The sequence below is a fragment of the Micromonas commoda genome, chromosome 8 (genome assembly GCF_000090985.2).
Source record: "Micromonas commoda chromosome 8, complete sequence".
NCBI lineage: Eukaryota > Viridiplantae > Chlorophyta > Mamiellophyceae > Mamiellales > Mamiellaceae > Micromonas > Micromonas commoda.
This window is the reverse complement of record NC_013045.1, coordinates 255,068-281,499: the sequence shown is the minus strand read 5'-3', so window position 1 is coordinate 281,499 and position 26,432 is coordinate 255,068. Positions and strand designations below refer to the sequence as shown.

Here is a 26,432-nt window from a genome sequence, read left to right as displayed (position 1 = left end):
GAACCGTCTACCCGCGCCGAGCGCTGTGTCCGTCCAGCAGCGAGCGCCCCCGGACGTGTCACCGTGGCCTCTGGTTCTGGACTCGAGCGAGCGAGCATTATCCTGTGGGATTGTCCGACCGCTTCCACCGCGTGGCTCGAGTCGTAGACGGCGAGATTCCGTTTTTCCCGTATACACAAATCGGTCGGTTGACCAAACGGCAACCCGATCGGAGTCTGAGGCTCGCTCAGCTCGGTTCGAAAGCCCGCTGACTGGACGCCGAGGGCGCGCCACTTCCGCGGACGCGTCTCCACGAGCGTCGGGAAGCCGCGAAGGAAAAGCGGCGATGGCGACGTGCGCACACGCGATGCCGACGACGACGACGACGGCGCGCGTGAACCTCGTCTCGAACGCGCGCGCGCGTGGGGTCCGCGCCCGACTCGGCATTGTTACCGGGGCGCGAATCCCTAGCGCGAGACACCCCGCGGGGGTGCCCGGGCGTCGGCTCGGAACCCTCGTCGTGGCCCGGTCCAGGGACGACGGCGGGAGCGGGGGCGGGTCGTGGGGCAAGTTCCTCACCGGTTTCCTCGTCGGCGGCGCCGTCTTTGGCGTCGCGGGCGTGCTCTTCGCGCCGCAGATCTCCAAAACCTTCCTCAAGGGAAAAGGCGAGGTGGGCAAGTTCCTCTACGACGACTGGACCGAGGACGAGGAGGAGGACTCGCTGGAGAAGACGCGACAGAATCTGAACGACAAGATCGCGCAGCTCAACGCGGCGATCGACAACTTCTCCACCGAGGCCGATCGCGGTTTGAGCGACAAGATCACCAAGCTGAACAGCGACATGGAGGTCATGGAGAAGGATCTGTCTGGCAAGGAGGAGCGCAAGGAGGAGCCCAAGCCCGCGGAGTCGCGCTGATACCCTCGTCGGGCGCCTTATGAGACGGTTCCTAATGTAACAACACACACAGGCACACAGAAACATTGATTTCATCTTCGTAGCACGAACGACGCCTTCGAACTGACCCTCCGACGGAAAACTCGTCGCCGAAAGCGATCGCGTTTGTCTCATCCCCTCTTCGCCTTTTGCGGAGGCGCGCTCAGCGCGTTGGACACCAGAAAGCTGATGGGCACGATGTACATCCAGTTCTTCTCCCAGAACGTCTTCTCCTTGACGGGCTTCTTCCCCTTCTCCCTCGGCTCCCCGCTCTCCTTCCGCCGCCGGTGCTCCTCCTGCCGTTGCTTCGTCGCCGGACCTCCGTGACCGCGAAGATCCGTCGGAGCGTCCGGGTCGAGCGCGGGCGCGAGCTTGTAGAACCTCACCTGCGCCGTGGACCTGAACGCGATGGACCCTTGCGAAGCGGCGCCCGCCAGCTTGGGCGGCAAGCCAGCGGACTGCTCCGGGTCGATCACGCAGTCGCCCCCCGCGGTGGAGTAATCCACGCCGATCACTCCGCCGCGCTCGTCCGTGTGCAGCGCGAACGTCTCCGCCAAACCCGCGTCCGCCAGGCACCGGGCCGGGAGGTACGCCATCGTGTACTCCCCATCCACCGGGTGCAGCACGTTGGAGTGGACGCGGACGCGGTAGACGAGGTCGGCGGCGACGAGCGCGTCGAATTTTTCGGCGAAGTTTTCGTCGATTGGATCGCGCGTCAGCCGCAGGTGCGAGAGTCGAACGGAGACGCCGTCGGGGGCGGTGTGCGCTCGCGCGGAGAAGACCCCGCACGGCGTAAAGTCCGCGGCGGACGCGTCGCCCGGTCCGACCACGAGCGAGTGCTCCAGGACGAAGGAGACCTCCTCGTACGCGCCGCGCTTGCCCCCGTCGGTCTTGGCCGTGGCGACGGTGCCCTTGGCGGCGACGGCGGGGTCCGCGGCGGGCTTCGCTCGCGCGGCGGGGGGCTCGAAGTCGTCGTCGGCGGCGGCCGCGCGCGCGACGCCGACGAACCCGGAGGTGGCCAGCAGCGCGAGGAGGAGCAGCGCCCGGGCGTCGGTCCTGCTCAGATCGATCGACGAGGGATCTGGGGTCAGCGATGAGGGGGGGATTCGGATCTCGGTTCGGGGCGAGCGTCGACGGGTGGCGCGGGGTGAGGCGAGGATCCGAACGAGCGGCGGCGCGCGCGATCGAGGTCGACGCGCGATGCGGGTTACGGGTCGGAGGCGCACCTCATGACGGTTTTCGCTCGTTTCGCGTCGCGCAAGAGTGGAGCAGGATCGGTGAGGCGAGCCCAGCAAAAGGGACAACGGGAAAAGCCCCACGGACCCGTCACGGACTCGTCACAAATGAGGAGGGTCTTGGTTCACCTCTGCGCGCGCGGGATAGGGCGAGCCATGTCGACGGCGGCGCGTCCGGTCGCCTCGGCGGCGGCGCATCGCGCGTCCCCGCGCGGGGTCGCGCTAGCCGCCGCCGCCCGCCCGCGCGCGGCGCGCGTCTTCCCCGCGTGTCGAGAGACGCGGCGAGCGTCGGGAGGCGTCGGCTCGGGCGTCGTCGCCCCGACACGCGCCGCGGCCGAGCCGGCGACGCTCGAGACGGCGGACGACGACGACGACGACGACGACGAACACGACGACGAACACGACGACGAGGCGTTCTCCTCGTACGGCGACGGGGACACCATCGTGGCCATAGCGACCCCCGTCGTGCCCAACGCGGGCGGCGTCGCGATAATCCGCCTCTCCGGACCTCGAGCCGTGGAGGCGGCCCGGGCCGTGTTCCGACCCGCATCCCGCGCCGCGCGCGCCGCCGCGCGCGAGGGCGCGCCCCCGTCGTCCCACACGGCGCTCTACGGCGTCGTCGTCGACCCGACCTCCGTCCCAAACGGCTCGCGGCGCGTCAACGACGAGGACGTCGACGCGGACGCTCTGGACGTCGTCGACGAGGTGCTCGTGCTCCCGATGCTTCGCCCTCGGTCGTACACCGCGGAGGACGTCGTGGAGATTCACTGCCACGGCGGCAGCGTCTGCGTCCAGCGCGTGCTCTCGCTGCTCACGAGGCGCGATCTCCTCGATCCGTCCGGCGACACAGCCGGCGGCGTCCGACTCGCCAGGCCCGGCGAGTTCACCCTCCGAGCCTTTCTCAACGGAAGACTGGACCTGACGCAGGCGGAGGCGGTGCATTCGCTCGTCGCGGCGAGGACGGAACGCGCCGCGGACGGCGCGCTCGCCGCGTTGCGCGGCGGCCTCGCGTCCCCCGTGCGGGACGCGCGCGCGCGATGCGTCGACCTGCTCGCCGAGCTCGAGGCGCGGCTCGATTTCGAGGATGAGTTGACGCCGCTCGACTCGGACGCCATCGCCGCCGAGGTTGCCGCCGTTCGCGCCGACGTGGCAAAGGTGCTGGCGACGGCGAGGAGGGGCAAGCTGCTGGACACCGGCGTGACCGTCGCAATCGTGGGCAAACCCAACGCGGGAAAGAGCTCGCTGCTGAACGCGTGGTCGAGGAGCGAACGCGCCATCGTGACGCCAATCGCGGGGACGACACGGGACGTGGTCGAGGCGCGGGTGGAATGCGCGGGGCTTCCGGTGACGTTGCTCGACACCGCGGGGATCCGCAGAGGAGCGGGCGTCGACGAGGTGGAGGCGATCGGGGTTAAACGGAGCGTGGCGGCGGCGGCGGGGGCGGACGCAGTCATCGTGGTGGTGGACGCGACGGAGGGGTGGACCGCCGCGGACGACGACGCGTGCGCGGGGATTTTAAACCGGAAACGGGGCGAGGGCATCGTCGGGGAGGCCGACGAGGGCGAATCGGCGGTGGGCGTTCGAGCCGGCGGCGGGGACGCAGCCGGCGGCGGGGGGGACGAGTGGGCCAACGCCAAGGCTCGTCTGCACAAAGTTCGCGGAACCCGGGGGCTAGACGGATCGTCGAATGGGGCGGATGGCGACGACGACGCGACCCGTCGCGACGGCGGCGCGACGGCGATACTCGCAGTGAACAAGACGGACGCGATCGCGGCGGACGTGGCACTGGACGCCATCGTGCCCGTGGAAGTTTCTGGAAAGTTCGCCGCCGTCGTTCGCGTATCCGCCGTCACGGGCGCGGGTCTCGAAGAGTTGGAGCGCGAGTTGGGGAGGATCGTGGAGGGCGGGTCGGTGGACGCGGAGGGTGGGGCGTGGAGCGCGAATCAGCGGCAGGCGGAGGCGCTCGAGCAGGCGCTCGGCGCGCTCGAGCGTCTCGAGGCGATCGTGGTTGACGGAAACCTGCCGGTGGACTTCTGGACCATCGACCTGAGGGAGGCGGCGATGGCGCTTGGGGCGGTGACGGGGGAAGACGTGAGCGAGGACGTGCTCGACGTCGTCTTTACCAAATTCTGCATCGGGAAGTGAGAGTGAACGGCGACGCTTACGATAAGAGCAGTCCTTGTTTTACAAGATGTCACTCACGTGCATTTAACCTCCGTCGGGTGGACTGATTTTCCGTCCCTCATCACGCGAGCCTCAGCTGTCGCGACACGGCCGCCGCCATGTCCATGCACGACATCACCCCGCCGTCCATCCTCTGAAAGTCGATCATGTACCGATCGTCCTTCATCTTGTAAACCTGAATCTCGAACTTCACCTGCATCTCCTTCCGCTCCGGCGCGACCCCCGTCATTCCTCCCCCGTCTCCGCCGCCGTCGCCCTCGCCCGTGTCCATCTCGTGGTCGCCGCCGCCGATGCTGACGTCCACCCCCGCGCTCGACGCGGCGGCGGCGGCAATCTTGCACAGGCACTTGAGGTTGTACGGCCCGAGCTTCTTCCACTGGACGTTCATGTCGCGCAGGACGCGGAAGATCTCGGCCATCACCTCCGCCGGCGCCATCGTCGTGGTGCTCCCCAGCATCCACCGCTGCTCGGCGACGAGGCGTTGCTGCATCAGGTGCGCCTGCACCTGGCTCGGTCGCCTCGGGCCCACGGCGGCGCCCTTGCCGCCGGCGCCCTGCAGCGCCGCGTCCACGCCCACCTGCAGCTCGCCAGCCTCGAACTCGGCGCCCAGGTACCCGCCGAACAGGTTCCGCCTGTTGTCCAGCAGAAGGAAATACGCCACCGTCGCCTTGTTGCGGAGTTGATGACGCAACGCGTCGACGACGTGTTCACGTTCAAACCCGAGGTTGACCACCATCTCCAGAGTCTCGGCGTCGACGTTCGTGGCCTGCGCCAGGGTGTCCGGCGGGGGCACGACGAGGTACCGCGGGAGGTGCACGACGTACCACGGGTGCGTGCGAATCTCCGATATCGTGATTCGCTTGAGCGGGTCCACGAGCAGCATCCGCGCGATGAGATCGCGCGCACCCGGGGACAGGTGCGAGGGGAGGTTGTATATGCCCCCCTTGATCTTCTTGAACAGATTCGGGATGGACTCGTCGTCGAAGGGGAGGGAGCCGCACAGGAGCGCGTACAGGATCACCCCGCAGGACCACACGTCAACCTCCGGACCGCTGTAGAGCTTGCCGGATATAACCTCCGGCGCGGCGTAATTCGGCGAGCCGCACGAAGTCTTCAGAAAGTGCCCGTCCCTCATCACGTTGCTCAGGCCAAAGTCCGCGATCTTCACGTTGGACTTGGAGTCCAACAGGAGGTTCTCGGGCTTGAGATCGCGGTGGACCACCATGTTGCGGTGGCAGTACTCGACGCCGGAGACGATCTGTTGGAAAAAGTGTCGAGCCTCGTTTTCGCCGAGACGACCCTTCTCCACGATGTAGTCGAAGAGCTCGCCGCTCTTGACGTACTCCATGACGACGTAGATGTCGTGCGGGGTCTCGAGGACCTCATACAGGCGGATGATGTGCGGGTGCATGAACAGCCTCAGGATCTTAATCTCCCTGCGAACCTTCTCCTCCATGTCGATGGCCTTGATCTTCTTGCGGTTTAGGATCTTGATGGCCACCTTGTGCCCGGTGAGGATGTGCTCGGCCACCTTAACCTTGCCGAAGGAGCCGATCCCGAGCGTCTTGCCCATCCGGTAGTTCGGGAGGTATATCTGTCGGCGGGAGTGGGACGACGGCGAATGGACGGTCAGTCTCGGGGCGGCGTGCTTTCGCGCGACGGGGTTGGTGGGAAGGGGAGGAAGGTTTTCCCGGGTTCGTTGGTGTCTTTTTTCGGGTTGGCAAACGAGCGGATTTAGGGGACGGAACCCCGCGCGGGGGTCGCGCGGGCGCGTCGGGTTTCGGACGTGATCGCGACGGGTCGAGCGGCGCACCTCTGCCATCGCGGCGGACCCGCCCTTGACGGTGCCATCACCCCCCGCGTTCGGATCAGGCGCCGCCTCGGCCATGTCTCACTCCCCTCGGAAAATTCCTCCTCCCGCTGAGCTGGGCGCCGACGATCGGTTTGGAACGAAACCCCCGCGTCGACCCGGGGGAGTTCGCCCGACGCGCCCGACGTTTGCCGCCGGCGTTGGCGCGATACGACGCCCGACCGTTCGGTCTATTCACGCCGACACCGCGGAACGATCCCGACGAGCGATCCGGTCCTCCCACGCCCGCGCGTCGCCGACGATTTCTCGCGCCCCCTCCCCGCACCGCCTATTGACGAGTCGGGATGGGGAGTCCCGGTCGCGGTGGGAACGCGCGCGCTCGGTCGCGCCCGCGGCGTCGACGCGCGAACTTTCGAGGCGGGGCGCGCGCTAGGTACACCCACGCGACCTCTGACCCCGAGTGTGCGTTCACCTACGACGCCGTCGCCCGGCGCCCCGTCGCAATGGCGCGCCCGGCGGTTGCGCACCAAGCGCGGTTCTGGCCAACGGTGTCCCCAGCGGTGCAGCCTGCACCGGGCCTCGGCCAGTAAGAACCAGTCAGCGGATGGCCAGATCCGCGGCCGATCGGCAAGTCGATCCGGTTTTCCCCAACTGGGGCGCATACGGTTTTCGGCATGCTGACTCACCACGCCGGGATATTTTCCACGGACGAATGGAGAGAGATGTGACAAACCGACCGGGGTTTGGTCGGCGCGAAAGCCAAAGGCGGCCAAAAATAGCCAAAATGCCGAGCCCTCCTGTGAGAGAAAAGTGGATTGAGAAAAGGCTCCATTCTCCACAACCCCGCCTTCCCACCGCGCGGCGCCGCCGGACTCTGATAGACGCCGGCAGCAAGGACCTCTTCGTTCGGGAATGTCCCTCAGACACGGTCTCCGCGGGCGACTCCTCGACCGGGTCGCCTCCGCGCTCGTCGCGGCGCGCGCGCCCAACGGCCTCGCCGCCGGAGGTCGTGCCGGAAATCTCGCCGCCCCGAGGGACACCGGGGACGCGCTTTCGCGCGCGGTCACCGGGTACTCCCGCGCCAACGAGGGAACAGACGGGCCGCGCGAGGAGGACGGCGCGTACTACCGGTACGAGGACCCGGCGCCCATCACGCCCTGGGTGCGACGGGTGATCACCGGCATCGAGCTCCTGCGCAACGGGCGATACAACAAAGGGATGGCCTTCTCCGAGGAGGAGCGCTACAAGATGCACCTGCTGGGCTTGCTGCCGCCCGGTAAATTCACGCAAAACACGCAGGTCAAGCGCGTGATGCGCGTCATACGCGGCCTCTCCGACCCCACCGAGCAGCACCTTCACCTCCTCGGCCTGCTCGAGCGCAACGAGCGGCTCTTCTACCGCGTGCTCGTCGAGCACCAAGACGAACTCTTCCCAATCATATACACCCCCACGGTGGGCCGCGTGTGCAAAAAGTTCAGCGAGGTCTTCTACGGCCCGAGGGCGCTGTACATCACCAGCAGGGACAAGGGACGCATCTACGACATACTCAAGAACTGGCCGGAGAAGCACCTGAAGTTACTGGTGGTGACCGACGGCGAGCGCGTCATGGGCCTCGGCGACTTGGTGAGTTTATTTTAATCTCTGTATGGGCAATTAGACTGACGTGGTTTTTTTTAACAGGGCGTCCAGGGCATCGGCGTCGCCGTCGCCAAGTCGTGTCTGTACACCAGCATGGGGGGTTTGGACCCCGCGGACGTCCTGCCGGTGTGCATCGACGTCGGGACCAACAACGAATCTCTGCTGAACGATCCGCTGTACATCGGTCAGAAGACGAGGAGGGTGGAAGGGGAAGCGTACGACGAGCTCATGGACGAATTCGTCGACGCGGTGAAGCTCAGGTTCGGCGACAGGGTCATCGTCCAGTTCGAGGACTTCTCCAACCAGAACGGTAAGCGTCTGCAGGAACGATACGCGACGCGCGCGGCGACGTTCAACGACGACATCAGCGGCGTCGCGGCGACGACGCTCGCGGGCGTCATAGCCAGTCTGCCGAAGACGGGTATGAAAAAAGTCGGCGATCACACGTTCCTCGTGGCGGGGGCTGGGGAGACCGGAACGGGGATCGGGGAGATGATCGCCGAGTACATCGCGCAGGACGAGAAGATTCCCATCAACGAGGCTCGCAAGAGGGTGTGGATGGTGGACAGCAAGGGGCTCATAACTCGGTCCCGAGCGGAGAAGGAGGAGGATCTCGCGTTGCACAAGCTTCCGTGGGCGCACGGGGGTAAACGGGAGTGCGCGACGGTGCTGGAGGCGGTCGAGGCGGTGAGGCCGACCGCGTTGATCGGCGTGCGCAGGCACGATCACTCGCTGACGTCCGGCGCCCTCGCGGGGGACTCGAGTGACGAACGAAATGTTGGACAAAACGCGGCGGATGCCAAACCCAGGCTGTTCACGCAGGCTGTGCTCCAGAAGATGGGCGAATGCGCGCAGGCGCCCTTAGTCTTCGCGCTGTCCCGTCCGGAGAACATCGCGGAGTGCACCGCGAAGGAGGCGTACGACGCGACCGGCGGGCGGTGCGTGTTCGCGGGCGGGTGCCAGGTGGAGCCCTTCGTGCACGCCGGGCGGGGAGTCGAGATTCGCGCCTCCACGTCGGCCTACGTCTTCCCCGGGTTCGCGTACGGATTAACGCTGGCGGACGCGCACAGGGTGCGAACGCCCATGTGGCTCGAAGCCGCCGAGGCGGTGGCCAGCATGGTCACGGAGGAGGACCTCGGTAAGGGGGCCGTTTACCCGAGGATGGCGAAGATTCGCGAGGTGAGCGCCATGGTGGCCGCAAGGGTCGCGATGAAGTGCCACGAGATGGGCGTCGCCTCGATCCCGGGCAAGCCCCCGTCATCGGCCAAGATGCTCGCGGACGCCAAGCGGTTGATGTACAACCCCGCGTACAGGTGCTACATGTGACGCTCGCGCGTGCGGCGGCTAAGTTGGTGTCCTCGGATTGCATCGGCTAGGTTATTTATTTATTTTTTATTTTTTCGAGTGATTGAAATGCGGCGTCGCTCGTCTGTCATCATCACGCGTCGTCATCAAAGTCCGCGCTGACCGCGACGCACGCCGCCGCCGCGTCGAAGAGGTGCGCGAGATTCATCTCCTGCAGATACTTCCTCGCCGCCGCCTCCGTTCGCAGCGTCTCGAACCTGAACTTCTTGAACGACGGCTTTGGCGCCGTTCCCTTCCACACGCACGTGCACTTGTTCACCGCCTCCTCGCCCAGCGGCGTGTCGTCGTCGTACTCCATCGCGCCGTCGGTGTGCGCGTTCCAGTCTATGCGACGCATCATGAGCTTCTCGTACCGCCTGACGGATTTGATCCCGCCCTCCACGATGACTATGCAGAAAGACTCGGTGATGAGGCACACGCCTGCGGTTGCGGGGACGGGGGAGACGGGGGTGATTCAGCGGGCGGCTCGAGGATGGGTTCGCGCGGTCGGATCGAGAGTGAAGCCTCGGTCAAGCGCTGAGGCTCGATCACCGCTGAAAGCTCTGAGGCTTTCAGTACTGTGTTGGTTCACGCGATGTCGTCACCGGCTTTGTCTCGACCCAGGAAACGAGCGACGGCGGGAAGAAAAACGAAACGGAAACGGGAAGAGGCTCTCACCCGACAGCCTGTTCTCCTGCGCGTTTATGTCCACCCTGAACTTGTTCTTCGGATTCGACAGCGACTCCACCCTGTACACGTGCACCTGAGTCTCCACGCCTCCGGACGGATCGTCGAACAGCTTGCGAATCTTCTTCTCGCGTCGCTCCGCCGGGGTTAGCTGCCTCGCGAGGTTTCGGTCCTCGTGAGCGCTGGCCCTCTCCTCCATCTGTTTCCGCACCTCCTTCTCGATCGCCGTCGGATCCGCGGTGGCCTCGTCCGTCAGCACCCGCATCAGGTTCGAGATCTTAACCTTCGGCTTGGGCGGCTCCAGCAAACCCTGGCGGATCATCTCCTGCTTCTCCTGCTCGCGCTGCTGCCGCCGCTGCGTCCTCAACTTCTTCTGTTCGCGCTTCGTGAGCTTCAGCGGCTGCGGCGGCGGGGGCGGCGCCTCCATCGGCGGCTGCATCGGCACCGGGTGCTCCACGTACGGGGTGATCTTCTCCGGCTTTATGTCCCATCGCCCGTCCGACACGTCGTCGTAGCTTCCGTTCGCGAGGATGTGAGCGTCCCACCACTCGACGTCGGGAACTTCGTCCAGGACGGCTGCCGCGCGCGACTGAGCGGCTCCCGCCATCCCGCCCTTGATGCCCGCCCGCGCTCCCAGCGGGATGAGGTTGGGGTCCGCGGTCGCCTCGAGGCGCTCGCGCTCGGCGGCGGCGCGGCGCTCCCTGGCCTCCCTCGCGGCGATCTTTCGAGCTTCCGTCTCGCCAAACTTGGCCTGCAGGCGGACCATGTCGGCTTGCCTCTGAAACTTCCCCTCCTTGACAAACTGCAAAGCGTCGCGGGGAGAGAAGAATTTATGGTCAGGCGCGGGTCGGGAAGACGCGATCGTTATAAACCGTCGGGCTTCCTCTGAGCGGTGAGCGTCGTCGCGTTCGGCGTCGTTGAACAGCTCGTGTTTGTCGTCAGCGTTTGTTGCACTGGCGGGTGCGCTCGGTTGCAAATTACCCGTGTACAAACTTCATCCGCCGTAGCGACGAGTCACTCGCTCATACGTGAGGCATCGAACAAGGTTTTGAGACGACGAACGAAAAGAAGCGAAAGAAGCGGGTGAGGTGTCGGCCGGATGGTAAGGGGAGCCCGTCATCGACTGGCGGGCGCCGCCAGCTGTCTAGCGCTTCGATGTGGCAAGATGAAAAATTGCAACGAGAGACGGAGACTCTCGCGACAGAGTGTTACTTGCGAGCGTTACTTGCGAGTGAACGAAAACGGGTGAACGGGAACGGCACGATCGAGCGGGCGGTGGGTGCCTCACCTGAAACGTCGACCTGCGATCTCTGCGCCGGCCCCCCTTTCCCATCCTCGGGTCTTGCCAAGCCTCGGCTCCGTCGTCTGCGATTGCATCCGCGGCGGCTTTCTCGGCGTTTGCAAACGCCTCGAGCTTGGCGCTCTTGGCGTTCACGGCGAACGTGGACACCGCGACGACGTTGGCGGTGACCAGGTTCCCCTGTTCGTCGACCTCCTGCCCCTTGTCGTTGAGCCGAAGCGCGCCGGGTCCCTTGGCGACGGTCGAGGCGGCGGCGGTGGCGCCCTTGATCTTGCCCGCGAGCTCGAGCGCCCTTTGCACGGCGGCGGACGGGGCCTTGGCGCCGGGCGCGGGCGCCGGGCCGGGAGGGGCTTTCGCGGCCCTGAGTTTCTCCGCGAGCTCCATGGCCTTCGCGGCGGCGGCTTTCGCCTTGGCGAGCTTCTCCGCGACGGACGGCGCGGGCTTCTCGGCCGCGGGCTCATCCGTCGCGGGTGCATCCTTCGATGCTTCGGCGGCCGCTCCCGCGTCCGCGTTCGCGTCGTCCGCGGAGTCCCATCGACGGCGCTTGGATCTACGGGCGCCCTCCTCGGGAGCCGCGTCGGCCTCCTCGGCCTTGCGTTTCTCGGCGCTGCCCCCGGCCATCGCCCCGGCACGCGCGAACCCTTCTGCCGAGGCTGTCACTTAGGTTAGGGCAGATTGAGGTTTGAACACGCTCTTCGTTCGCAAATAACATGAACCTGTACGGATGCTCCATCGGAACTAAAAGCCCATACACAAATTCGAGAAGTGCTTTAGCAATCACAGGCGAGCAGTCAGGAAAACCGGCGACCCCCCAACCGGCGTCCAACAACTCGCAGATCAAAAATATCGATCTCATGATTCTCCCTCGAGGAGAAAAGCCGATACCTTACCCTGATGCGTCGTCACATTGATCGGACCTCAGCGAGTATGGAGTCCCTCGCGAGTCGCACGAACGTCGCCTCCCTCCGCGCGGGGAGCGCCACGAGGCCCGCCTCGCACCTCAACCGCGGGCGCGCCGCCCCCGTCGCCGTCCGCGCGCAGGGCGCCAACGACGACGGAAACGGGGCCGACAAGACCTCATCCGCCGTGGCCGGTGCGTGTGCCAAAAAAAAACAGAAACCCCGAACCCCGACCCGGGGGCTGCGACCTCGCGCGGGACGCGTCGCGACGGTGGATGGCGCGCGGCGATCCTCGCCGCGCCGTCCCGCCCCCCCGCGATTACACCCCGCCTCGTCGCGCGCCTCCCGGCCTCGCTTTTCTCCCGCCCCCGCGCCCAATTGCTTCGGATAACGACGTAATCGCGTTGTTATCGATCCGTCCCGAGAAAAAACGAGAGACGGTCGCGCACGTCGTCGCCGGGGCTGACCCGCGCATCCCACCCCCCTCCCGCCCGTCCCGATCGCAGGCGCCATCGCGTCCGCGATGCTGCTCTCTGCCGCGGCGCCGTCCGCGGAGGCCCTCGCGTCCTTCCAGGGCAACCAGGTGGCGCAGACCGCCGAATACAGCGAGCTCCTCGGCTTCGATCCCGCCTCGGTGATGAACGCAAAGACCGGCTCGAAGGTGGCGCCCCCGGCGTACCAGGCCCCGGCGTCGGCGCCCGTCGCCCGCGGCGTGGACCCCGCGGTCAAGAACGTCATCGCGCAGACCGCCGTGAACGTCGTCAGCGTCGACGCCGCCAAGTCCTCCTCCGGCGCGAATACCCAGACGGCGCTGGCAAATCCCACCGCAATCGCCTCCGACGACGCCGGCTCCAAGGTGGCCGCGATCAAGGCCGCCAAGGCTGCCGAGGCTGCCGAGGCCGCCGCACGAAAGGAAGAGGCGGCCCGCAAGGCCGGACTCGACAAGGCCGAGGCCGCGGCCAAGGCCAAGGCTGAACAGGCGGCCAAGGCTGCGGAGAAGAGAGCAGCCGCCGACGCCGCCAAGGCTGAGAAGGCCAAGGCTGACGCCGCCAAGGCCGCCGAGGCTGCCGCCAAGAAGGCCGAAGCCGACAAGGCTAAGGCTGCCGCCGACGCCGAGAAGGCCAAGGCTGCCGAGGCTGCCAAGGCCGAGAAGGCCAAGGCTGACGCCGAGAAGGCCAAGGCTGCCGAGGCCGCCAAGGCCGAGAAGGCCAAGGCTGACGCCGAGAAGAAGGCTGCAGCCGAGGCTGCCAAGGCTGAGGCTGCCAAGGCCAAGGCTGAGGCCAACAAGGACAAGGCTGCCGCGGACGCCGCCAAGGCCGAGGCCAAGGCTAAGGCTGACGCTGAGAAGGCCAAGGCCGCGGAGGAAAAGGCCAAGGCTGCGGAGGCCGCCAAGGCTGAAAAAGCCAAGGCTGATGCCGAGAAGAAGGCTGCAGCCGAGGCTGCCAAGGCTGAGGCTGCCAAGGCCAAGGCTGCCGCGGACGCCGCCAAGGCCGAGGCCAAGGCTAAGGCCGATGCCGAGAAGGCCGAGGCTGCCGCCAAGGCGAACGCTGAGAAGGCCGCCGCGGCCAAGGCCAAGGAGGAGGCCGCCGCCGCCGCCAAGGCCGAGAAGGAGGCCGCCGCCAAGGCTCAGGCTGAGGCCAAGGCCCAGGCTGAAGCCGCCAAGGCTGAGGAGAAGGCCGCCGCTGAGGCTGCCAAGGCCGAGGCTAAGGCTGCTGCTGACGCCGAGAAGGCTGCCGCGGCCAAGGCTAAGGAGGAGGCTGCCGCCGCGGCCAAGGCTGAGAAGGAGGCAGCTGCGCAGGCGCAGGCTGAGGCCAAGGCCCAGGCTGAGCAGGCCAAGAAGGAAGCCGCGGCAAAGGCTGAGGCTGCCAAGGCCGAGGCTAAGGCTGCTGCTGACGCCGAGAAGGCCGCCGCGGCCAAGGCTAAGGAGGAGGCTGCTGCCAAGGCTGCCGCCGAGAAGGCTGAGGCCCAGGCCAAGGCTGCCCAGGAGAAGGCTGCTGCTGAGGCCGCCAAGAAGGAGGCTGCTGCCAAGGCCGAGGCCGAGAAGGCCGAGGCCAAGGCCAAGGCTGAGCAGGAGAAGGCTGCCGCCGAGGCCGCCAAGAAGGAGGCTGCTGCCAAGGCTGCCGCCGATAAGGAGGCCGCCGCCAAGGCTCAGGCTGAGGCCAAGGCCCAGGCTGAGCAGGCTAAGAAGGAGGCTGCTGCCAAGGCCGAGGCCGAGAAGGCCGAGGCCAAGGCCAAGGCTGCGCAGGAGAAGGCTGCCGCCGAGGCCGCCAAGAAGGAGGCTGCTGCCAAGGCTGCCGCCGATAAGGAGGCCGCCGCCAAGGCTCAGGCTGAGGCCAAGGCCCAGGCTGAGCAGGCTAAGAAGGAGGCTGCTGCCAAGGCCGAGGCCGAGAAGGCCGAGGCCAAGGCCAAGGCTGAGCAGGAGAAGGCCGCGGCTGCCAAGGCCAAGGCCGAGGCTGCTGCCAAGGCCGATGCCGAGAAGGCCGAGGCCAAGGCCAAGGCCGAACAGGAGAAGGCCGCCGCCGAGAAGGCAAAGGCTGAGGCCAAGGCCAAGGCTGATGCCGAGAAGGAGGCTGCTGCCAAGGCCAAGGCTGAGGCCAAGGCCAAGGCCGATGCGGAGGCTGCCAAGGCCAAGGCTGCCAAGGCTGAAGCCGACGCCAAGGCCAAGGCTGAGGCCGAAAAGGCCAAGGCTGAGGCCAAGGCTGCCGCCGAAAAGGCCAAGGCCGACAAGGTCGCCGCCATCAAGGCCGCCAAGGAGGCGGATGCCGCCGCCAAGGCTGACAAGACCGCCAAGCTCGCCAAGCAGCAGGCGGAGCGCGAAGCCGCCAACGCCGAGAAGATGCAGCGCCAGGCCGCCAAGGCCAAGAAGGAGGCCGGTCCCAAGGCTGGCACCTCCCCGTACGACGTCGAGTACCCCTCCGCGGTCAAGAACTACACCTCTCCCTTCGATGGTGCGTCGGAGGAGTCATCAGCGCCGGCGCTGCCCTCCATCCCGGCTCTCCCGGCGGCTCCCAAGCTCGAGATGCCCTCCATGCCCGCGGCTCCCAAGCTCGAGATGCCCTCCCTGCCCGAAATCACCATCCCCACCCCCGAGCCCGAGAAGAAGGAGGAGCCCTCCAAGGCCCCCGCGGCCGCCGCCGGCGCCGCCGCGGCTGGCGCCGGTGCCGCCCTCTCCATCCCCAAGTTCAACATGCCGAAGTTTGACATCCCCAAGATCGAGGTGCCCAAGATCGAGATCCCCGAAGTCGAGATCCCCAAGGTTGAGATGCCGGAGATGCCCGCGATGACCGCGCCCCCCGTCGCCATCGAGGCCCCCAAGCCCCAGGTGGACGAGGCTGCCGAGGCCAGGGCCGCCGCCGAGAAGGCCGCCGCCGAGCGAGCCGCCGCGGCGCAGGCTGAGCGCGAAGCCGCCGCCAAGGCTCGCGAGGAAGCCGCCGCCGAGCGCGCCGCCGCCGAGCGCAAGGCTGCGGAGGAGCGCGCCGCCGCTGAGAAGGCCGCCGCCGAGCGCAAGGCTGCGGAGGAGAGGGCCGCCGCTGAGCGCGCCGCCGCCGAGAAGGCCGCCGCCGAGAAGGCTGCGGCCGAGAAGGCTGCGGCCGAGAAGGCTGCGGCTGAGAAGGCTGCGGCTGAGAAGGCTGCTGCTGAGCGTGCCGCCGCTGAGCGTGCCGCCGCCGAGAAGGCCGCCGCCGAGAAGGCCGCCGCGGAGAAGGCTGCTGCTGAGCGCGCCGCCGCGGAGAAGGCCGCCGCGGAGGCTGCCGCGGCCAAGGCTGCCGCCGAGAAGGCCGCCGCCGAGCGAGCCGCCGCGGCGCAGAAGGCTGCCGCCGAGCAGTCCGCCGCCGAGCGCACCGCCGCCGAGCGCAAGGCTGCCGCCGAGCGCGCCAAACAGGAGATGGCCGACAAGCTCCAGGCCCAGAAGCAGGCCGAGTCCAAGCCCGTCAAGAAGAAGGAGGCGTCCAAGCGCGAGCTCTCCAAGGCTGCCTCCTCCAAGGCGGCCAAGCCCGCGCCCAAGGGCACCACCCTCGTCGGCGCCGTCGTCGGCGACGTCACCGTCGCCGCGATCGCCGCCGCCCTCGCCACCGCCCTCCTCGTCCCGGGCGTCAAGGACAAGGCTCTCGGCGGCGACGTCGAGGGCGCGCTCGAGGACGCCAAGACCGCCGTCGCCGGCGTCGACGGACTTTCCGGAAAGGCGGGATACGTCGGCGGCGTCATCGCCGCGGATGCCCTCGCGCACCTCCCGGTGCTCGGCGCCCTCATCCCGGGCCCCGCCGAGTTCATCGGAACCGCCGCCGCCGTCCTCCTCGCGTCCCGCTACTACGTCACGAAGGAGTCCACCCCGGCGGATGACCTCGCCGCGTTTGGAGCATCTCTCCCCGGCGAGTTCCCCCCCGCGACGGACAGCATCCTCTCCCCGGTGCAGGGCGTCGGCAAGCGCATCGCGGAGATCGACCTGGACATCCTCCAGGACGACATCCAGCAGGCGCCGACGCGGCTGCAGCGCTGGGTCGGCGGCCTCGACGACGCCGCCGGGACGATCGCGCCCCCCGCCGCCGCTCTCGGCGCGACGGTGCTCGCCGGACAAATCGCGAACCTTCCGCTGCTCTCCCTCGTCCTGCCCAGGGCGCTGGAGCTCGTCGGCGTGGCGTACCTCGTCGCGGCTGTGAACAAGTACGGCACCGATCCGGACGCCGAGGTCAAGGATGACCTCGCGGCGGCGGCGAAACGGGGCGGCGACGCGGTGAAGAAGCTCGCCGGCAAGTGAGCGACGAGACAAAGACGCCGAGGAATATGATCTTTTTCCGAGATTTGAGATTCGAGGAGGAGACGTCGAGGTGTCGGCTCGAACGACGAGAAGAGAGGAGGAGGCGGCGGCCGCGGGTTCGCGGTCGATCGCCGTGTGAATAATTTCGCCCGCGACGCGGCGTCCGCGTATCACGACGTCGCGCGCGAGGGCTCCAGAAAACTACTTGCTCTGAAACTTCACCTGTCAGTATCAATAATATCAGCACCGGTCACAAACCGTCTCAAAAACGCTCTCCAAAAATGACCGAATTTTCCCGAACCGCGTTTCGAACCGCGTTGGAGACTCCAATGACACGATAGAACATGACAGGCAGGACGGGGATCGCGCACAATTTCGGTCCGCGCCGGGCCGATGGGTCGCGCGGGTCGCGCGCCGAAGCAGGCCGTCGCCGCGACCGACGACGTCGATCAAGACGACGACAATGATACCAAGTGCGAGCGGTGCGGGCTCGGCGACGACGAGCCGAACCTCGTGCTGTGCGACGACTGCCCGAGGGGCTGGCACGTCTACTGCCTCCGGCCCAAGCTCCCGCACGTGCCCAGGGGGTCGTGGTCGTGCCCCCGGTGCGCGCCCGCGAAGAAGGGCAGCGGCGGCGGCGGCGGCGGCGACGACGCTCGCGGATCCCCCGCGGCGCCGGCGTCGGGCGACCGCGCCAAGCGCAGGAGGACCGGCACCCGCGACGAAACGACGCGCTCGACGCGGCGAAGCGGCGTCGCGGCTGCTGGATCGACAAAGGCACCCGATGACGACGAGATGAGCGACCGCGAGGGTGCCGAGGACGACGAGATGCGCACCATGCGATGCGTCACCTGCGACCTCGGCGACGACGAGAATAAGATGGTCCTCTGCGACGGGTGCGACGCGGGCCACCACCTGTACTGCCTCAGGCCCAAGCTCTCGCAGGTGCCGAGGGGCCGGTGGTTCTGCCCGGCGTGCGAGATTCGCGAGGATGCGCGCAGAAGATCAGCCGAGGCGACCGCGGCGACCAAAGCACTTCGCGTCGCCGTCGCGAACGAGTACGCGGACGGGCGCGTCGTTCGGGCCATCCTCGGCTCGCGGCTCGTCCCGGAGACGCGGCTGGCGACGCTCAGGGCGGACGCCACGCGCGGACCCGCGTTCGAGGGCAGATCCGCCGAGGTTGAATTCCTCGCGCTCTTCGAGCACTCGTCCAAGCGCGCCGCCGAGTGGATCCCGGGGTGCGCCATCGAGGTGCTCACCGAGGGCAAGTTGCGTTACTTCTGGAAGAGGCACGACGCGGGGTGGGACGACCCGATGGTCGAACCCGAGTACGTACCCGCGTCCGTGGTACCCGAGAAGGTCATCGCGACGGACGAGAATACGAATCGGATGCTGGTCAAGTGGGCGGGCGAGGGGTACGACGAGGCGACGTGGGAGCCCCTCGCGGACGCCTCGGACGAAGCCGTGGCGTCCGCGGCGGCGGCGACGCGCGCGCGGCTGGTGACGTCGCCGGGAGGGGGTAAGGGTAAGGGTAAGGGTAAGGCGGCGCGCCGGGTATCCTCGGGGGGCGACAAAGCCGAGTGTTTCGAACGAGCGGATGAGCCCCCGGCGGACGCCGGCGACGTCGGCGACGTCGGACGGAGGCTTCGCGGGACGCCCATCGAGGGCGGAGGTAACGCGGGGATCGCGACGGAGCTTCGCGAGGAGCTCGACGCCTTTCGCGCGCGGGCGGCTCGGCCGCGGAAACCCCAGAGGAGCGCCTCCAAGTGGAGCGGCGAGAAAGGTAAGGAGATTCACTTCGACCTCGACGTCGTCCCCGCGCTGGCCGCCGTCGCCGGCGCGCCGGTGATATCGGCGAACGAATCGAGCGACGGATCGACGTCCGCGGCGGCGGACGCGTTGGTGCTGCACGCGTACCAGCGCGACGGCGTGCGTTGGCTGCTGAACAAGCTGCGACTCGGGGCGAGCGCCATCCTCGGCGACGAGATGGGTCTGGGAAAGACGGTGCAGACGGCGGTGTTCGTCGCGGGGGCGAGGGCGTTGGGGTTGCTGGACGATAAACCCGTGCTCGTGGTGGCGCCGCTGTCCACGGTGCCCAACTGGATGGCCGAGCTGCGCAAGTGGTGCCCGACGCTCAACAGAGTTGGGTACGTCGGTAACGCTGCGGCTCGAGAGACGTGCCGATCGTTCGATTTTCCAAACACCACCGCGGGAGGCTTGGTCGACGTCGTGGTGACGTCCTACGAGGTGGCCATCGCGGACAGCAAGGAGCTGCATAGGCTGCGTTGGGGCGCGGTCGTCGTCGACGAGGGCCACCGGCTGAAGAATTTCCAATCGCGGCTGTCTCGGGTGCTGTCGACGCTGGACTCGCCGTTCCGATGCCTCCTCACCGGCACGCCCCTGCAGAACAACCTCGAGGAGCTCTTCGCTCTCCTGCACTTTCTCGAGCCGGAGAAGTTTAAGAATCCATCGTCCCTCGCCGAGTCGTTCACCGCAGACGCGAAAGCGTTATCGACGGCGGGCAAGGGCAAGGGCGAGGGCAATAATGGGAGAGACTCCGCGACGGGGGACGGCGACGACAAGTCGGAGGCGATCGACGCGCAGCTCAAGAGCCTGCACGGGCTACTCGGCAAGCACATGCTTCGCAGGCTCAAGCGCGACGTGCTCGGGGGTTTGCCGAAGATGCGAAAGGCGGAGGTTGCGTGCCAACTGTCGCCGTTTCAACGGGAGGTGTACGCGGATGTGCTGGCGAGGAACCACAAGGCTTTCAACCAGGGCGCTCACGCCAGGGAGCGGACCAGCCTGCTCAACGTGCTCAAGGAACTGCAAAAGGTTTGCAATCACCCTTTTCTTTTCGTCAGCGCCGAGAAGGACACCTTTCGGGCGGCGAGGAAGAGCGGCCTCGCGAAGAAGGTTGCCGAGGAGGCTGAAGCGGAGCGCAGGCGTCGCGGGGAGCGACTCCCCGGCTCGCCCGCCGCCCCCGATAACCCCCTCGAGGCGACGCTCCTGCGGAGCTCCAGCGGCAAGATGCAGCTGCTCGCCAAGCTGCTGCCGAAGCTGCGGGAGCGCGGGCACCGCATCCTGCTCTTCTGCCAGATGACCCGCATGCTCGACCTGCTCGAGGACTGGCTCAGGGCCTCGGGCGTCGGATTCGTCGTCGCCGACGACGCGTCGAATGGTAACAACTCGAGGAACGGATCGGTCCGGCCCGTGTACGGTCGCATAGACGGCGGCACGCCGTTGGCGGACCGCCAGCGCGTCATCGTCGACTTTAACACCCCGGGGTCGGACACGTTCCTCCTCCTGATCTCCACCCGCGCGGGCGGGCAGGGCGTCAACCTGGCAACCGCGGATACCATCGTGCTCTACGACCCGGACTTTAACCCGTTCATCGACTCGCAGGCGCAGTCCAGGGCGCACAGGATGGGTCAAACGCGGGAAGTCGCCGTGTACCAGCTCGTCACCGCCAAGACGGTGGAGGAGAAGATTGTCTCCATGGCCAAGTCCAAGCTGGCCATCGAGCGCCTCGTGGTGAAAGACGTCCGCGCAGGCGAGGAGGGCGGCGGCGGAAAGGGGGAGGGAGGAGGAGGTGCCGAGAGTAGGAAGGCGTTAGAGGCGAGACGCGCGGCTGAGCTCGCCGAGGTGCTCATGCACGGCGCGCGGGGGGTGATGGCCGGAGCCGAGACGGACGAGGCGGACAATAATCGAGACGATACTCGCAGACGGGTCATCGCGGCGGCGGAGCCCACGGACGCCGAGATTAACAGGCTGCTCGACAGGGCTTCGCTCCCCGAGGTGGACGGTGGCGCGGACGGCGCCGCGTACCTCGGCGAGATCGGCGACGCGACGTCGACGGAACCCGGCGCGCCGCTCGAGGGAGCCGATGAAGGGTCCCTAGGGTCGACGGAGGCGGCGGGCGGAAAAGGAGTCGCGCTGGTTGATCTGCTCGCGTCGAGAGCCTCGAGGTTGGCGGAGGGGGGCGAGGAGGAGCTCGGCCGGGGCAAACGGCAACGACACCAGGTGTTCTCGAACCTGAACCAGAAGAACCTCGAAGCCTCGGGCGCCAACGCCGACGGCGCGAGCGGCGCCCACCAGGACGCGCCCGTCCGACACTGCTGCAACGTCTGCGACGGCGACGACGACGAGGAGAGCATGCTCCGCTGCGGCGGGTGCACGGCTCGCGCGCACGTGCTCTGCCTCGGCATGGGCGAGGAACACCCCGGCGGGGCGTGGTGGTGCGGCGACGGCGAGTGCGCCGAGGTTGGCGCGCCCCTCGACGCCAAGAGACCCACGCCGCCGCTCAGCACCACCCCGGACCGGGGCGACGTCGAGCTCCATCCCGCGGATATCGCCGGCGAGGACGACGACGTCAAGGACGAGGATTACGACCACGCGGACGAGGATGCGGACGACGACGACGACGACGACGACGCAGATTTTCACATCGCGTCGCTGCCCGTGGGGTCCAAGCGGCGCAAAGGCGGCGCGGTCGGTAAGGCGGCGGACGCCACGGCCGACGCCTTCGGGTCAATCGCGCGGGCGGCGGGGGAGGCGAACGCGGCCGCCGGCGTCGGCGTCGGCGTCGTTCGTTTCGTCCCCACGGAGACGGCCATCATCGGCGCCGCGGCGAAGCAGATGGCGCGGGTGCGTTCCGCGGCGGTCCAGGCGCAGGAGCGCCTGGACCGCGCCAAGACCCTCGCGGACCCGACCAAGGACGATTTCAACTACCTCGGCCTCGCCGAGGATACCCTGACCGCCATCCTCAAGGAAGCCGCGCGGGGAGATTCGCACACTGAGGAGGAGCTCCTCCCGCTGGACATGTTCCTTCCCATGCGCGTCTTCGCGTGGAGACACGACGAGGACGTCCTCGCGAGGCGACGCGCCGTCGCCGGCGCCGAAGCCTTCGAGAAGAGCCTCACCGCCGAGCACGCCGAAGCGACGAGGCGCGCGGGCGCGGGCTCCCTCGAGACGAATCGACTGGAGGGGTTGTACGTTGCCAACCGGGCGAGGGCCAAGGAGGCGGAGCGCTCGCTGGCGATGATGCGGATTTTGACGCCGGGGCAACGCGCGGCGAAATTCAGCGAGCGGGTGTTGTCCGCGACGGGTCGAAAGATTTCGACGAGGACGGTGGAAAATTTCATGATCTCGACGTCAACCGCCGACGCGACGTGGGTCGACGCTAAGGGCCAACCGCTGCTGCAGCGGCTGTGCGACGCGTACTCGCACTCACTGGGGATGGATTGCTCGATCGAGTGCCCGACGATCCCGTCGAGCTTGCCGCCGAGCTCGCCCGGATCAGGGCACGGGGCGTCGGCCGAGAAGCAGCCCGTCGCTGGAGCCGGTTTGACCGCCGCGCCGAACCTCGCCGGATTACTGGGCGGCGGCGTCGGCGTCGGCGCGGGCTCCGGGGGTCTGGGGGGATTGGACGCGCTAGGGAGTTTGGGCGGGGCTGGGCTCGGGGGTCTGGGAGGCCTCGGGGGTCTGGGAGGCCTCGGAGGTCTGGGAGGTCTCGGAGGCGTCGACCTTTCCTCGCTCGGCGGGCTCGGCGGGCTCGGCGGGCTCGGAGGGTTGGGTGGGCTCGGAGGTCTGAGCGCGCTCCAGCAGCTCCAGCTCCAGCAGATCCAGCAGATCCAGCACATCCAGCAGCTCCAGCACATCCAGCAGCTCCAGCATCGACTCGCGGCGACGCACCAAGGCGGTGTCGCCGCGCCGCCGCAGCAACAACAGCCGGAGCAGCTTCAACAGCGGCAGCTCCTCCAGTCGCAGCACGCGCATCAGCAGCAGCTGCAGCAGCAGCAGATTCAGCAGCTCTTGCTCCAGCGGCAGAAGATCGCGCATCAGTCGATGGGGAACGCGTCGGCGCAGCAGACGGCGCCTTTGCCCTTTGGGCAACAGCCGCCGCCGCCGGGGATCAAGGTCGAGGGCGGCCGAAAGGTCGAGGGCCAAAAGTCCGACATGCACCCGGACCTCGAGTACGATCGCGCGCCTTCGGACGTCGTCGCGGCTCTCGTCCCCGCGGCGGACGAGAGTGACGAGAAGTGCTCGTTGCTTCAGCCGCGGCGCGGGCGATGGGTCTACGCCATCAGGGGCCCTGCGAGCGAGCTGCAGCGGCTCTGCGACACGCGCCCCGCCGCCAAGCCCGTGGGATGGCTGCAGTCCATGCGACACGCGTGCGACAGGTGGGGCCTCGTCACCGCCACGCGCGCGGGGTGCGTCGAGGTCTGCGTCCACAACCCGGTGTCGCCCGGTAAACCTCTGACGTTTTGGCTCCCGCGCGAAGCCGTCGGGTTACCCCCGCGCTTCGCCGAGCTGGACGCAGACGGCAATGGGGGCAATGGGGCCACGCACAGGGCTCGAGTCCTCGACGATAGGGCGATGGTCGAGACGTTGTGCAACACCAAGCCGGAGGAGTCCCCGGTGACGTACGTCAAGTCCATCGCGTGCGTCGTGGGTAAGGAAGGGGATTTGCTGGAGTCGAGGGGGGACATCGTGAAGCTTCGGTTCGCCCCAGAGACGAGCGGCAGGCCGAACGACATCGAGCTGTGGCTGCCGAAGGAGGCGGTGGTGATTTGCACGCCGTGGAATTGACCACTGACGACTGTCAGGTCAGCCGCGCGACTAGACTACTGTTAGCCGAGACTGTTAACCGATCGTGTTTCTCATCGGACACCCATCGGTGCGACGCGTGCCCCACCCCCGAGCGCCGTCGTCGCCGTCAACAATCACATCGCGTCTTCGACGTCTTCTGGAAATTTCGTGGCCATTGTGGATAAAGACGAGACGTCGGACGCGCCGATCAGAGGTGGAGCGCACACGGGAGGATGGCGATGTCGACTTTGACGCCGCCGGTCGTCGCGAGATGCGCGAGGTCGGCCTCGCGCTCGCGATCCGACGGGCCCGCGTCGTCCAGTCGCGTCTCGCGCGTCACCGCCGCCGCACCCGCGCGTCGTTGGGCACCCTCCCCGGGATCGCCATCGAGGAGGTTCCGGACCGGTCCGCGCGCCGCGCCCGCGCCCGCGCCGTCCGCGTCCATCGCCCCGGCGGATGGATTCGTGCCCGCGATCGACATCGCGAGGGATACCGCGGGAGCGACGTCGTCCATCTCGCCCGCGGCGACGCGGCTGTCCGATCCCATCGCCGACGTGGCCGTCGACGCGTGGTCCGTCACCGGGGGCACCACCCTCGGCGCCAAGTTCGCCGGCGTGGAGACCAAGCTCTTCCAGGCGGGTCTCCTCCCGTACCTCGCGTACCTGTACTTCCTGGGTAAGGACGAGGCGCGAACGCCCGCGGCGTCCAACTTTGGCGCCAGGTTCCTCCTCCTCTTCGTCTTCGCCACCATCCCCGCCGGGATCGTCGCAAAGACGAGGTACGGAGATATTCTCGCCAACGTCGACGTCTTGCACGGCTCCAGCGAGAGTTTGCTCACCGTGAGCAACTTTCTCTTCGCCTTTGGGTTCGCGTCGGCCCTCGCGGACGCGGCAGCGAACGGAGGCGACGATTCTATTGGAGACGAGTCGGCCGGTGACGACGGTGATGAAGAGTCTTTGTTGAAGAGGCGGATGTCGGCGCCCGCCGCTCTCGCGCTCCTCGTCGGCGCCGCGGGCGCCGGCTCGTTCGCGTTGTCCCTCGGCGCGCAAACGGTTAACCTCGGACCCGCGCTTCACGAGCCGTCGAACGCGTTGTCGGTGCCCACGTGGGCGGTGCACGTGTCGTCCGTGACGGAGTGGGCGCTCGCGATGCGATTGATTTACGCATTTGCCGACGTCTCGGGGAATAAAAATTGGCGAAACGTGTCGGTGGCGATGACGCCGTTTCTCGCCTCGGGTTTCTGCGCGTGCACTTTCCACCTCTTCTACAACTCGCCCGGCGTCAACGCGTTGGTGCCGTTGCAGGCGCTGCTGACGCTGCTCGGTAACTGCGCGTGCGGGGTCGCGGCGTGGTCCGTCGTCAAAGAGGGCGAGGCGATGAAGGTGGACGAGGCGATGAAGGCGGACGAGACGAACCGGGTGATGATACCCCCTCGGGTAACCTCGTCGTTCGATTGGGCGCCCGAGCCGAACGCCGCGTCCGTGCTCAAGCTCGCGGCGTGGTCGGCGATCGGCGCCGCGGGTGTCAAGTACGGCGAGCTGCTCTGCGGGACTTTCTTCCTCGAGCCGACGTACGGAAAGGCGCTCGCGATCGTCGCCGCGCCAACCGCGATTTGGTGCGCCGTCGTTTTTGGCGGCACCGACCGAAGCTCGCCCGGTTCTTCGTTCCTCTCGGGTCTCAGCATGGATAAGGTCAAGTCCTTCGGCAAAGCCGGGACGATCGCGTACGTCATCGTCGAGCTGGGGTTCTGGGCCATCGCGTTTCCCGTCGCGTTCGGGTGGTACAGGGTCGCGGAGGGCACGTGGTTGGATTTGGCGGACGCCGGGGACAAGGCGAGGCTCTTCGGCGCTGGCGCGGTTTTCGTCAACGGAGTGAGGGCGCTGGTGCCCCTTCGGTTGGCGGCGGCGCTCGCGCTGGCGCCGTACGTGGAGAGCGCCATGGGGGGAGGCGCCGTGGGGGCGGGTGACGAGGATGGCGACGAGTAGGCTAGTCTTTCGACGCACAAAACGAAACGTCTTTGAAACACTTTCGCGAGAGGAGTCGCGACGCTCCGTCACAGGTACGTTTTCCTCGGCTTCCGAGGCGGGCTCGCGCCGTCGAACGCGTACATCTCGACGGTGAACCTGCCGAGGTAGTCCTCCGCGTTCAGCAGGTTGAGAAATTCGTTCATCTCCAGTCCCCCGTCGCCGTTGGCGTCGAACCTTCGCACCAGTCCCTCCGCCATCCGAGTTCGCCTCGTCAGCGACATCGCTCCGTGCGTCGTCTCCTCCAGCGTCGACACGAGGTCATGCACGCCGCGAGCCACTCGTTCGCGTCGAGCTTACCGTCGCCGTCGACGTCGAAGGTTGCGACGACGCGCCGCGCCAGGGGGTTTTCCCGAAGACCCGGATGCCATCGAGCGAGCGCGCGCGTGGAAACGCCGACGGTGGCGTTGGCGTAATCGCCCGCCGCGTACTCGCGCAGGGTCTCGAGGTACGCCTTTTGAATCGCGCGCACCTCGGCGCGGGACGCGAACTCCCCGCGTCTCTCGGCGAGGATCCGCAGCACCCTCCGCTCCTCCCGGGGAAGCCACGGCTGCGTTTCGTCGTCGGAATCGTAATCGTACGTCACGGGGTGGACCCTGCCGCCGTGGTGCGTGGCGACGTAGTGCTCGAAGACGGGTCCGGCGGCGATGGAACGTCGCGGCGGCGTACGTTGTTGCGACGTCGCGCGATCGTCGCGGTCGTCGGGGAGGCGGGAGACGCCGCAGCCCATGTCGTTGACCGGCGACGGGTGGAAGTGGAAGTGATGATCGTTGACCGCGGCTCGGAGACTGTCCGAGGCGTTTTTTTTTCGATCCCGGATGTCGACCGACCCATCGCACTGTCCGGCCAATCTGGGACAGGAGTGGGGACGACCTCTCACCGCACAGCGCGCCGCGCCTTCGTGGACCATGCCGCTCGTGTCGCACGTCGATGGGGCGCGCATGGACGTCGACGGTCACGCCACGCGCGACCCGTTCGCGTGGCCCCCTGTCGGGCGCGAACCCGCGGACGACGCCGGCCCGGTCGTCCCGATGGGCCGCGCGTGCTGTCGCCGGCT

General features: G+C 67.6%; 10 protein-coding genes across 10 annotated transcripts; 6 read left to right on the top strand and 4 right to left on the bottom strand.

The window, feature by feature from the left end:
- Positions 1 to 346: 346 nt before the first annotated feature.
- Positions 347 to 958, top strand: MICPUN_60557 (hypothetical protein; the record flags this gene model as incomplete). The annotated part of the gene is made up of 1 exon (XM_002508089.1): positions 347 to 958. One exon carries the CDS (start codon positions 347 to 349, stop codon positions 893 to 895), a length of 549 nt encoding a protein of 182 aa, XP_002508135.1. The 3' UTR covers positions 896 to 958.
- An 86-nt stretch (positions 959 to 1,044) lies between these two features.
- Positions 1,045 to 1,971, bottom strand: MICPUN_60556 (hypothetical protein; the record flags this gene model as incomplete). Its single annotated transcript, XM_002507799.1, has 1 exon — positions 1,045 to 1,971. A coding segment is annotated over one exon (927 nt), but the record flags the coding sequence as incomplete, so codon positions are not given.
- Positions 1,972 to 2,304: 333 nt separating this feature from the next.
- Positions 2,305 to 4,293, top strand: TRME (hypothetical protein; the record flags this gene model as incomplete). The annotated part of the gene is made up of 1 exon (XM_002508088.1): positions 2,305 to 4,293. One exon carries the CDS (start codon positions 2,305 to 2,307, stop codon positions 4,291 to 4,293), a length of 1,989 nt encoding a protein of 662 aa, XP_002508134.1.
- An 18-nt stretch (positions 4,294 to 4,311) lies between these two features.
- Positions 4,312 to 6,220, bottom strand: SNF1-like (serine/threonine protein kinase; the record flags this gene model as incomplete). Its single annotated transcript, XM_002507798.1, has 2 exons — positions 4,312 to 5,926; positions 6,146 to 6,220. The coding sequence occupies 2 exons, from the start codon at positions 6,218 to 6,220 to the stop codon at positions 4,394 to 4,396; spliced, it is 1,608 nt and encodes a 535-aa protein (XP_002507844.1). The 3' UTR covers positions 4,312 to 4,393.
- A 1,140-nt stretch (positions 6,221 to 7,360) lies between these two features.
- On the top strand, positions 7,361 to 9,106 carry NADP-ME_3 (malic oxidoreductase mitochondrial precursor; the record flags this gene model as incomplete). The annotated part of the gene is made up of 3 exons (XM_002508087.1): positions 7,361 to 7,765; positions 7,823 to 8,491; positions 8,603 to 9,106. The coding sequence occupies 3 exons, from the start codon at positions 7,361 to 7,363 to the stop codon at positions 9,104 to 9,106; spliced, it is 1,578 nt and encodes a 525-aa protein (XP_002508133.1).
- A 16-nt stretch (positions 9,107 to 9,122) lies between these two features.
- Positions 9,123 to 11,732, bottom strand: PRP3 (U4/U6 small nuclear ribonucleoprotein Prp3; the record flags this gene model as incomplete). Its single annotated transcript, XM_002507797.1, has 3 exons — positions 9,123 to 9,565; positions 9,803 to 10,613; positions 11,100 to 11,732. 3 exons carry the CDS (start codon positions 11,730 to 11,732, stop codon positions 9,219 to 9,221), a joined length of 1,791 nt encoding a protein of 596 aa, XP_002507843.1. The 3' UTR covers positions 9,123 to 9,218.
- A 306-nt stretch (positions 11,733 to 12,038) lies between these two features.
- MICPUN_60551 (predicted protein) lies at positions 12,039 to 16,868 on the top strand (the record flags this gene model as incomplete). Its single annotated transcript, XM_002508086.1, has 2 exons — positions 12,039 to 12,204; positions 12,517 to 16,868. 2 exons carry the CDS (start codon positions 12,039 to 12,041, stop codon positions 16,761 to 16,763), a joined length of 4,413 nt encoding a protein of 1,470 aa, XP_002508132.1. The 3' UTR covers positions 16,764 to 16,868.
- A 288-nt stretch (positions 16,869 to 17,156) lies between these two features.
- On the top strand, positions 17,157 to 23,351 carry MICPUN_60550 (SNF2 super family; the record flags this gene model as incomplete). Its single annotated transcript, XM_002508085.1, has 1 exon — positions 17,157 to 23,351. The coding sequence occupies one exon, from the start codon at positions 17,157 to 17,159 to the stop codon at positions 23,349 to 23,351; it is 6,195 nt and encodes a 2,064-aa protein (XP_002508131.1).
- Positions 23,352 to 23,584: 233 nt separating this feature from the next.
- MICPUN_60549 (predicted protein) lies at positions 23,585 to 25,336 on the top strand (the record flags this gene model as incomplete). The annotated part of the gene is made up of 1 exon (XM_002508084.1): positions 23,585 to 25,336. One exon carries the CDS (start codon positions 23,585 to 23,587, stop codon positions 25,334 to 25,336), a length of 1,752 nt encoding a protein of 583 aa, XP_002508130.1.
- Positions 25,337 to 25,404: 68 nt separating this feature from the next.
- On the bottom strand, positions 25,405 to 26,105 carry MICPUN_60548 (predicted protein; the record flags this gene model as incomplete). The annotated part of the gene is made up of 2 exons (XM_002507796.1): positions 25,405 to 25,617; positions 25,689 to 26,105. 2 exons carry the CDS (start codon positions 26,103 to 26,105, stop codon positions 25,405 to 25,407), a joined length of 630 nt encoding a protein of 209 aa, XP_002507842.1.
- Positions 26,106 to 26,432: the final 327 nt, after the last annotated feature.